Genomic DNA, 12,052 nt, shown 5'->3' with positions numbered 1-12,052 from the left:
TGTTCTTATTAGATCAGTGTTGCATTCGATGCCCTTACATATCATCTCTGTGGCTCATCCTCCGAAGGCTATTCTTGATCTTATTGAAAAATCTCTTGCTAACTTCTTTTGGGGGTCCTCGGAAGGCAAGAGAAAATACCATTGGATCTCTTGGAAAAAACTTTGCTACCCAAAATTAGAAGGGGGAGTGGGGTTCAGATCTCTCCATGACATTTGTAATACTTTTGCGGCTAAAGCTTGGTGGAACTTTAGAACTCAAAATTCTCTTCTCACTAATTTCTTAGAAGCCAAATATTGCAAAAAAATTCATGTTGTTGCCAAGAAAAAGAATTATTCTCAATCTCACATTTGGAGAAGGCTCATGGATGCCAGGAATGATTGTGAACATAATATTCTTTGGAAAGTGGGCAATGTAAATCTTTCTTTTTGATGGGATAATTGGACTAACAGAGGGGCTTTTGCTATGTTGGTGGACCAAAGTACTCATTCGAAGAATACTAAGTCTCTGACTTTCTTAATTCTAATCACTGGAACACTAGTAAGCTTCATGAAATTTTACCTTCTGACTTAGTTGTTCACATTTTAACTATCAAGATTTTTGCAAGTAATCAAGGCCATGCTGTCTGGACACCTGAACACACATGCTCTTTCTCCTCAAAATATGCCTGGTATGCTCTTAGACAATCTAATGGCTCCTCCCCGACTTCTAAAAATATTTGGCATACAAAATGCCTTATAAAATTTCCTTTCATATGCTTAGACTCCTTAACAATAAGTTGGCTACAGATGATTCATTATCTCGTTTTGGTGTGCGGGGACCTTCCAAATGGTTTTGTTGTCACAATGGAATGAATGAGGACATCAACCACCTGTTTAGCTATGGTCAAATAGAGGAGAAAGTTTGGAATTTTTTTGAAGATACTTTGGGACTGCTCTGGCCTAATTATGATAACATTCGTACTAAGCTTATGAGATGGTGGCATATTAAATCCACCAACAAAGTGCTTGAATTGACCACTCAATGCCTTCCTTCTGTGATTTGCTAGGAATTATGGAAATATAGATGCACTTATAAATATGAAGGCACCAAAATTTACTCTGGCAACATTATTCATCAAGCTACATACCGCCACATTCATTTGATCCTCACTTCCCAGTTCCCTTCCCTAAAGTTTCCCACAAAATTTTGAAGCATTTGTCAGATGATGGAGAATATCAAGCCTAAGCTTGATATCACCCCCATTCTGTGGAGTAAGCCTAATTACGGAGAATACAAGCTTAATGTTGACGGTTGCTCTAAGGGCAATCTCAGAAGTGTCGGTGGTGGAGGTATTCTGAGGAATCATATGGGTCATATGATCATGGCTTTCACAGCATATTTTGGTCACTCTTCTAACAACTTGGCCGAGGCACGGGCTATCAAGATTGGATTGAAATGGTGTATTGATCACGGTTTCAATGTTCTTACTATAGAATCTGATTCCTTGACTGTGATTAACATGATCAACAAAGCTGCAACTACAACATGGAGCATTAAGGAGGAAATTAATGACATCCATAATATGACTTCAAAGGGAAATTTTCAGTTCATTCATATATTCAGGGAAGGAAATAGTACCACTGCTGATCTCTTGACCAACTTTGCGGAGCTTGATAGGAAAAATGACTTCTTCACTGAAACTATACACTTACCAAGGAAGATTGTAGCCACTATGAAGAATGATGAAGAAGCTCGTCCAAACTTTAGAATCAGATTAAGGAAAAACACTTTTATCTTCGACCCTGGTTGAACTCTTCTTGAATGGTACTAGGTATTCTATCCTAGACTTTTTTGGAAGCCTAACTGTACTAGGAACAATCTTCCTCTTTTGCTTTATTTTTGGAAGCTAAAATTGTAAGAATGGCTTACCATTCTAGCTACTCTTGTATGAGGTAAGGTTTGGTCCTCCTCTGTAACCTTTTGCTTTGAAATAGAATCTACATTGTTGTAAAAAAAAATGGCATAATACATATATTGGACCTTAAACTTGTAGTACCACTGCTGATCTCTTGACCAACTTTGCGGAGCTTGATAGGAAAAATGACTTCTTCACTGAAACTATACACTTACCAAGGAAGATTGTAGCCACTATGAAGAATGATGAAGAAGCTCGTCCAAACTTTAGAATCAGATTAAGGAAAAACACTTTTATCTTCGACCCTGGTTGAACTCTTCTTGAATGGTACTAGGTATTCTATCCTAGACTTTTTTGGAAGCCTAACTGTACTAGGAACAATCTTCCTCTTTTGCTTTATTTTTGGAAGTTAAAATTTTAAGAATGGCTTACCATTCTAGCTACTCTTGTATAAGGTAAGGTTTTGTCCTCCTCTGTAACCTTTTGCTTTAAAAAAAAGAAGAAATTATGATAAAAAAATAAAAAATAAAATAAAATATATGTATATATATAACTAAAGTTTGATGGGAGGGGCAAATATATCCAAAAAAGTATGACGAAGGGTCTTTTTTTCTAAAAATACAAGGGCAAATATAGCCCTTTTCTCTTAATTTTAGAAATACTTATTTCTCTTAATTTATTCACTTATTATTAATATTTAGGGATAAGGGTCTGAAAAATACCTCAACTTTGGTCGGATTTGTTGTTGCGATACTAAACTTTCATGAGGACCTATTACCTCCCTAGACTATTTAATACCATATTTTAAACATATATATTTGCCCACGTGGACATAAAAATAATGCAAAATTATAAATAGTAATGTGTCCACGTGTGCACATATATACCTTTAAAATACACTATTAAATAGTTCAGGGGGTAAAAAAATATGGTATTAAATAGTCTAGGGAGATAATAGGTCCTTATGAAAATCCGATCAAAGTTGGGTATTTTTCAGACCCTTATCCCTAATATTTAAATAAATAAGAAAAAGAGTATTATATAGTAAATTGAACTCTAAATTAATTATAGGAGTATTTTTAGGATTCTTGTTTTCCAAAAATAAGAAGAATTGGGAGACTTAACATCTCTCTCTATATAAGAATCATAAATTGATTTATTGGAGTAGCATTGACACACCTACGTGATCATATTATAAACAATTATAAATGGCTGAAGAATTAGTTCTCCCCATACTCTGCGCCTCTCCGTTGCGTCGCATGTTCCTCCGTGCTTGGCCAATATTTTCATCTTTTTCATTAATAAGTTTAGGTACTTAGCCAGCATGCCAAACCTTGGTCCATTTGTAGGCTAGCTATTACGATATATATATATATATGTTGGCTTCTCTTTAGTTACATTCCCTGGTTATGCATCAGCCATGCGTTGCTCAATTTAGCTGCTCATGATTTCGATATCTTCATGTTTATTATCATCTTTGGTCTCTACGTAACTCATAATATTGTGATTCATTTTGTTATAATTTGGCATCGCGATATGCCTCTACGGTTGATGGGAGCCAAGGCAAAATTTATGATCGAGGTTATTCCTGTACTAACTCTAGCTACCTTGTATCACTTTTTGGAGTTCAATATTTGTGTCTACTATTAGGCTTAACTACATATTTCTATACCTTTGCCTACTTTATTCATGTAGCGTATGACGTTGGAGCGAAAGACGTATTATTGGGATTAGTAATGCAAATTCTTATTTATATTATGGGTGGAGAATTGTTAGTTATATTAGAGCTTTCACTTTGGGCTTCTGTGTTTTGTTATGTTTCTATAGATACGTAACGTATTGTGCTCCTCAAGTACCTGAGAAGCTGGAGGATTTGACCGTGTTTTTATAGTACCAGCTAGTGAATTAGAACTTGTTTGATCATCCTTTTATTTGTTTTCTCTCTATATATATAAAAATATATATAATATTTTATTTTTACTTTTGATTGAATAATTCAAGAGATGTTGGTTAAATTGAATTTGAAGTCAACTATACGTTGTTAATATTTATAATTACTTAGATTGTGTGTTAATACAAAGAAAACATTAATGGAAAAATATTTATAAAATCAAGTCTGCCATTCTCCTATTTATATAGCCTATTTGTCAATATTTATAAAATCAATTATATGAATTTATATTTTCAAGAAACATAAAAAAATTCATACAATGGAGTTATTTTTGTACAAAAATTAAAAATCTAGTTGAGATATTCCAATTATATCTTAATGGCAATTGAAACAAACAAGTAGCAATGATGTAAAATTTAGTATATTATGATATGATTACTATATTTATACTTAATTAATATTTTTTATAATATTTTAATTTAATATAAGGTAAAACGGTAATCCAACTTAAAGCTTTTCACTGCTTCTCTAAATCTTGACACTTATTCTATTAATCCAATTACATGAATAAATAATCAAAATCGAGTTTTAATTCTAAAGGTTACCATTTTTTTCTCAATTGACTTATAAATATTTTTGACTAATATTTCGTTTATCCATCTTTTATTTATTTATTTATTTATTTATTTATACTTCTATTGGATTAGCTTGTCCCATAGACTTGTGTATATATGTATGTATCTCATATATGAAGTTGGGTCGATGAATTATGGATACAATAAACTCTTGCTATATGCGAAATTATATATATATAAAAAAAGGTTTATCACAAAAAAAGTCACTTCGATTAATTTTTTAACCTCCTCGCACACCTCTTCTATTGCTTTTTAGTTTTCACAGTAATATTTTTTCTCGATTAAAGTACTTTTCACCTTTTGTCATTAGTAAAAATGGTGAGGGAACTTTTTTTTTTTTTTCAAACAAATGTTATGAATAAAAAAATTAGATCCGAGCATAAAATTTGAAACGGAAAATATAAAAACTCAAAACACTGGGTACATTTCATTGGCTTCCATGGATTGAGCATCTACAAGTTTATTTGGTTATACGTTATCATGCCATATGAAAGAAAAAAACTTTCAAAAAATAACAAAGACTTTGAAATATAATGAGGCAAAATAACTATAATTTGCTTAATTACATGATTCGTAGCTATATGTTAGAACACGTGAGAGGTGAGCGGGATTGGAAGAGTGATCAGGAGAGAGGCGAGCGAGAGATAGGGGACAGAGAGAAGACAACAGATGAGTGAGACGAATTATATTTATCAAACTTCGGTTCGGTTCTTCGGTTTTAGAAAAGTGTGCACCGTATACCAAACCAATCTAATTCGGTTTGGTTCAGTTCATTTTTTCTACATCGGTTCAGTTTAATTTGGTGTTTTTAAATCAATTTTTTGGTGTGAATGAAAAATAGAATGAGGACAAAATCAAAGTATAAGATACTTAAAATTTTAAAATTATGTTAAAGAATGATGTGTCTAGCCGTGAAAAACTTATTGTGCTAACTAAAAGACTATATTTGTCTTTATCAAGAACATTGCGTCTCCAACAACTTCTCGAGAAAACAAGTATGAAGACTATATTTGTCCTTTAAATAATGTGAATTGAATAAAATATGTTTGAGTTCCTCTTGAGAATTGTACATTTGTTGCTAGTTTGATTTTTTCATGAATGATTTAATTGTTAGTAGAATTTTTAATTTTAACTTTTAATAAAAGTTTGATTCTTTGGTGCATCGAATTTCTGAGACCCTTACACCGAACACCAAATCAAAAATAAAAAAATCAAAATTGAAGAACCAAAAACCAAAAAACCGAATTAATTCGGTTCAATTTGATTTTTTAATTTTCCGGTATTATGCCCACCCCATTTTTTGGGCAAAATTGTCCATTTATCATCAGAACTGAACCAACCATTAGTGGTAGGGTTAAAAATAGAATAATATAATATAAAATAATGCATAACAATCATACAAAGAGAGAGTTAAAGATATATATGTAGGTGGGTCCCAATTAATATGATCGATATTGCAAAATAAATCGAGTTTCTACAAAGTATTATATGTGTGATTGAAGAAATAAGAGAGCAAATAAAAAAAGAAAAAACCAACTATATTAAGGTACTTTGGTTTCAAAAGAAATAATAATATAAGACAAGAGTAAAAAAGACTATTTCAAACAAAATGAAATAACATAGGAGTAAAATAAATAAGGAGAAAATAGGGGGGGGGGGGGGGGGGGGAACAATTGAGAGACAAAGCATGTTTGGTCATGTGAGATAAAATGGTGATATGGTGAAATAGATATACGTATCTCTAATACACATAAGTTAGATTAGGTGAAATATTTTCAGATACATTGTATCCAAACATATAAAATTTGCATGTATTCGAAATACATTGACTCTCTTATTCGTCTCTTTTCTCTTTTCTCTCAACTTGCTTTTTTTTTTGTAAGTAAATATTTTATTTACTAAAGTGATCATTACACAACAATTTGAAGAAAGAAAAAACAGACTTGGACATCCTTGCTTCAAGCCTTACTAAAACATCACTTTCTAAACTTCTACCTCGACTGCTATATTAGGGGTAAACATTTAGTTCTCGATGTCTACTACCTGCCCTTTCTTGGTAGGATCCTCTTCCATGTATTTCTCTAATGATATGTCTAATCATGAACTCTTCACTTCTCTATTTGGATTGAAATATTCTGCAGTTATGCTCTGTCCACAAGTGATAGATGGCTCCTGCCAAACTCATCCTATATACATGTGCGTTATATTTCCTGCCATGCTAGCAGCTTATTCCATATTCCAGCAATAACCATATATTTATCAATGGAACTACAAAATAGCAACAAAAATAAAAATAGGCCATGAAAGTCCTTAAATTTCTCCAAGCCTTATATGTATGTATGCTCTTAACATTATAAATTGAGACATAAAATAATCATTCTAAGAGAAACAAGACAGCTAGTAAACCTGGTGCCTCCTCCACAAAAGGAAGAGGTGCCTTATAGCTTACTGTCTTCTTTTCCTTGTCCTTGCATTTGCATTCATCTGTGATCATACTAACCAAAAAAAAAAAAGTTAAAAAAAAACACAAAAAATATGGCTATATCAAATCGGTTACTGTCGTTAGTTCTCTTCTCGTTGATGGTTACTTGTGCATTCGCTGAAAAACCTAGAGGTGTTACTTATGATGGTCGTTCCATGATCGTCAATGGTGAAAGAGAATTGCTCTTTTCTGGTTCCATTCATTATCCTCGTATGCCTCCTCAGGTAATTTCAATATGATCACGCTCATTCTGAACCTATACATACGTACATTTGGTCATGTAACCACTTTATTATCATCAAATGTTTTCAGATGTGGCCAGACATTATAAGGAAAGCTAAGGAGGGAGGTTTAAACCTTATTCAGACTTATGTTTTCTGGAATATCCACGAGCCCGTTCAAGGCCAGGTAATTAACAAACATGTTCATTCATATATCTCGAATCATATATTTAATGGTTGTCGATGAATATGCAGTTCAACTTTGAAGGAAACTATGACGTTGTCAAGTTCATCAAGGAAATTGCTCGACAGGGCTTGTATGTCACCCTCAGGATCGGACCATATATCGAGGCTGAATGGAATCAAGGGTATAAATATACATAAATCTGTCTAAGTTGATATTTTGTTTATAATTTGTATAATGACTTGTTGATCATGATGGAACAGAGGATTCCCATACTGGCTAAGGGAGGTCCCAAACATCACCTTCCGTTCTTACAATGAACCATTCATCGTACGTATTCATAGTTTACAGATGAAAAACTTCAAAGAGTATAATTTATTTCAAATGAATATAGAGGCTTAATCGTTCTCTTAATTTGCAGTACCACATGAAAAAGTACTCAGAAATGGTCATTGATTTGATGAAGAAGGAAAAGTTGTTTGCACCTCAAGGAGGCCCTATCATCATGGCTCAAATCGAAAATGAATACAACAATGTTCAACTAGCTTACAGAGATAATGGTAAGAAATACGTCGAGTGGGCTGCCAATATGGCAACTTCACTATACGATGGAGTCCCATGGATCATGTGTAAGCAAAAGGATGCCCCTCCACATATCGTAAGTTTTATCTCGAAATAGGTTGATTACTTAAAATGTAAAAACAACATGTACATAACTCTGTTTTCGATTTTATTTTATTTTTTCAGATCAACACATGCAATGGAAGGCATTGTGCAGATACATTCAAAGGTCCCAATGGTCCTAACAAACCTTCTCTATGGACTGAAAATTGGACCGCTCAGTACAGGACATTCGGAGATCCACCATCACAAAGAGCAGCAGAGGATATTGCATTCTCTGTAGCCCGTTTCTTCGCAAAGAATGGAACTCTTACAAACTATTACATGGTACATATTGATATAATTTGTTAATTTTCTCGTAAACCTTAATTTGATCATATCTAAAACTAATTACATTCTATGTTTTCCAGTACTATGGTGGAACCAACTATGGAAGGACAAGCTCATCATTCGTGACAACTCGTTACTATGATGAAGCTCCTCTTGATGAGTTCGGTTAGTGTTGCTACCTTAAAAATTCTATGCACCATCGAGAGTGTAATATATGTTACAGAATAAATAATCTAATCGCGGTCAATATGTTTTCAGGTTTGTTTAGGGAACCAAAATGGAGTCATTTGAGGGATTTACACAGGGCTTTGAGGCTATCCAGAAGGGCTCTCCTTTGGGGAACTCCCACAGTACAAAAAGTTAACAGAGACATTGAGGTAATTAATTATAAAATATTGTAATTGATCATAAACAAGCTCTTCTATTAAACATTATTACTATTTTACAGATTACAATTTATGAGAAGAAAGGAAGTGATTGTGCTGCATTTTTAACCAACAACCACACAACTAACCCCGCGACAGTCAAATTCAGGGGTAAAGATTATTACCTACCTGAGAAATCCGTTAGCATTCTCCCCGACTGCAAGACTGTTGTCTACAACACTCAAACGGTAAACTTAACGTTTATTTGTGATGATACAAATGAAGCAATATCATTTGAAAACGCGCAATAACAATTCAATTTTTTTTTTTACAAACAGATTGTGTCTCAACACAATTCAAGGAACTTTGTGGCATCAGAGAAGGCAAAGGGTCTAAAATGGGAAAAGTACCAAGAAAAAGTCCCAACCATAAGTGAATTATCACTTAAAAACAGGGAACCTTTGGAACTTTATACTTTGACTAAGGATACCTCAGATTATGCTTGGTACAGTACAAGGTAATTACAATTAACATTTTTAAATCTATCTTAATTCATCATATTGAGTTTACTCTAATAGTGGAAATTGTTACATTATAGTATCAAATTCGATCGCCATGACTTGCCCATGAGACCTGACATCCTCCCCGTGCTACAAATCGCAAGTATGGGTCATGCATTAGCTGCCTTTGTTAACGGAGAATACATTGGTATGTACATTGTTAGTCATAGTCAGTTAAATTTCACTAATAACATAAAAATTCTTTACCTAATTACATTTGTTCATATTACAATTCAGGGTTTGGACATGGTAACAACATCGAGAAGAGCTTCGTATTCCAGAAGCCTATCGTGTTGAAGCCTGGAACTAACACCATCTCAATTCTAGCTGAGACAGTTGGCTTCCCGGTATACGTTTTCTTCCTCATAAGAAATCAGTACAATTTAACCGGTTATATGTTTACTAACAAGTGTTTATGAACGCAGAATAGCGGAGCCTACATGGAAAAGAGGTTTGCTGGACCCAGAGCAATAACCATTCAAGGTTTGATGGCTGGTACTCTTGATATAACTCAAAACGATTGGGGACATGAGGTATATGTATATATATCTACGATACATAATTATATTCGATCTTTAAAAAATATACTAATTGTGTTGGTCATTTAATAGGTTGGTGTATTTGGAGAGAAAGAGCAATTATTCAGTGAAGAGGGTGCAAAGAAAGTAAAATGGACACCAGTAACTGGTCCTACTAATGGAGCTGTTACTTGGTACAAGGTAAACACATTTCTTTATTAAATTGTTGATGAATAATTTTATTTATACTGACGATATATATAACGCAGACCACCTTTGAAGCACCTGAAGGCAACAACCCATTGGCTGTGAAAATGGACAAAATGCAAAAGGGTATGATGTGGGTGAATGGTAATAGCCTTGGTCGTTATTGGTCATCTTTCCTCTCCCCACTTGGACAACCCACTCAGTTCGAGTAAGTATATCAATCAATTAGTATATAGTAAATAGTTTCGAAAAGTGTAACATATTTAACGTGTGATATTTCATTTTCAGGTATCACATTCCAAGAGCTTTCTTGAAGCCAACTGACAATGTCCTAGTTGTGTTTGAGGAAACCGGTGGTAATCCAGCAGATATTGAAATCCAAACAGTAAACAGAGACACAATATGCAGTATCATCACGGAATATCATCCTCCAAATGTAAAATCATGGGAGAGATCTGGTACTAACTTTGTCGCGATAGTAGAAGATCTCAAAACAGGAGCACATTTAACATGCCCAGACGACAAAATCATCGAAAAAGTTGAATTTGCTAGTTATGGTAATCCAGATGGTGCTTGTGGAAACTTGATTGTTGGAACTTGCAATTCAGCAAAGAGTATGCAAGTTGCAGAAGAGAAATGCTTAGGGAAGAACTCGTGCACAATCCCAATTGAGAGAGAAATTTACGACGAGCCGAGCAAGGACCCATGCCCTGACATCTTTAAGACTTTGGCTGTTCAAATGAAGTGTGGGAACAAGAACTAATTAAGTAGGGCTTATAGGCTGAATGTTGGCTATGACATATAAATGTATATAGTAGAACTTCATGCCTTGTTTTCACAACTTCAATTTGTTTTTTTATATCAAATAAAACCGCTATTATTTCAGCCATATATCTCTACTCTTTTCAATTATGTTAAGGTTTGATTGCATTCACCAACTTCATAGTATTAATTTGATAACTTAAATCACTTTTTGTAACCTTTTATAGTTTGAATGTTTTCTGCAAGAAAATTAATGATGATGGTACATGGAAATTGTTGGCAACAATTTTCACCTTTCTTATTTCATAGCATGAAAAAATTAAAGACAAGAAACATGTACTAAAAAAAGTTGGTTCAAAATAATTGTTAATTTAGAAAATCAAGATATAATTGAGTATATTTTTCTCATTTTTCCCTTAGTAATAATTACTTCTAGAAGTAATAAACATTGACTTATTAACATATATATATAAGTCAAAACTACACCTCCTATTAATTTATTTTCTTAAAATAATTTTAAAGAATTATTTTTTCATTTAAAATCAACTTCATAACTACAACTCTTCATTTTCCTAACTTATCATCTTATGATCATAAATAAACAATAAATAATAAATAATAAAAATAAAAATTTATTAAAAGCAAAAAGCTCAAAAATTTAAAGTTGGGTTACCATTTTACTCCTATACTAAATAAAAAAGTTATAAAATATTTTATTAATTAAATATTAAATAATAATCATAAATTACTCTGTCATTTTTCCTTCACATAAAATAAGAGAAATAAAACTTCTATTAAATTAGTAAATATAGTAAGTATATATATAAGTGGGACCAAAATATGTTAGAGCGAAGGGCATCTATGCTCTAATTTTTGGACGGCAGGGGCACTAATGTCCCAAAAGTATAACAGAAGGTATCTATGTACCATTTACGATAGTTCAGGGGTATATTTGTTTTTTTCCCTAAATATAAATAAATAATAATATAGCAAATAAATGACCTAGATAAATTAAAAGACATGGAGTATGTGTATTCAATTTATGTAAATGCTTTATCTTTCGATTTCTAATGCAAAAAGTAAAACATCTCTTTGTAGTACTCCCTTCATTTCAAATTAATTGAATTGTTGAGACATTTTTAATTTTTCAAATTAACTTAATTGTTCAGTTTTCAAGACTACATTTAAAGTGTTCTTCCAATTTTGCCCTTCATTAGTTAGTAGTGGAATTAGTGATTAATTAATATTTAGTTATTTTAATCATAAATTTGACAATAATTAATAAAGGTAAAAATGGAAAGTTATACCTAATTCATGTCTTAATCTTCTTTTCTTAAAGGGTGTGAAACACCTCAAAAATTAACTTAATATGGAATGGAGG

General features: G+C 32.8%; 1 protein-coding gene across 1 annotated transcript; it reads left to right on the top strand.

Moving 5' to 3' along the window:
• Positions 1-6,947: 6,947 nt before the first annotated feature.
• On the top strand, positions 6,948-10,775 carry LOC102603381 (beta-galactosidase 13-like). The gene is made up of 16 exons (XM_006366920.1): positions 6,948-7,127; positions 7,216-7,311; positions 7,380-7,492; positions 7,572-7,638; positions 7,730-7,966; positions 8,056-8,256; positions 8,340-8,424; positions 8,518-8,636; positions 8,708-8,872; positions 8,963-9,141; positions 9,223-9,332; positions 9,422-9,531; positions 9,610-9,717; positions 9,796-9,903; positions 9,972-10,117; positions 10,198-10,775. The coding sequence occupies exons 1-16, from the start codon at positions 6,957-6,959 to the stop codon at positions 10,670-10,672; spliced, it is 2,490 nt and encodes an 829-aa protein (XP_006366982.1). The 5' UTR covers positions 6,948-6,956; the 3' UTR covers positions 10,673-10,775.
• The last annotated feature ends 1,277 nt before the right edge of the window (positions 10,776-12,052 follow it).

The sequence above is a fragment of the Solanum tuberosum genome, unplaced genomic scaffold, assembly GCF_000226075.1.
Source record: "Solanum tuberosum cultivar DM 1-3 516 R44 unplaced genomic scaffold, SolTub_3.0 scf00673, whole genome shotgun sequence".
Lineage (NCBI taxonomy): Eukaryota > Viridiplantae > Streptophyta > Magnoliopsida > Solanales > Solanaceae > Solanum > Solanum tuberosum.
This window is presented reverse-complemented; position numbering and strand designations above follow the sequence as displayed.

Bases quoted from the DNA above. Each gene is read 5' to 3' on its own strand.
- LOC102603381 (XM_006366920.1), top strand. From the start codon at position 6,957: ATGGCTATATCAAATCGGTTACTGTCGTTAGTTCTCTTCTCGTTGATG. The intron at 9,532-9,609 runs GTATACGTTTTC...TTATGAACGCAG, and splicing joins CTGAGACAGTTGGCTTCCCG to AATAGCGGAGCCTACATGGA. The intron at 9,904-9,971 runs GTAAACACATTT...TATATAACGCAG, and splicing joins GAGCTGTTACTTGGTACAAG to ACCACCTTTGAAGCACCTGA.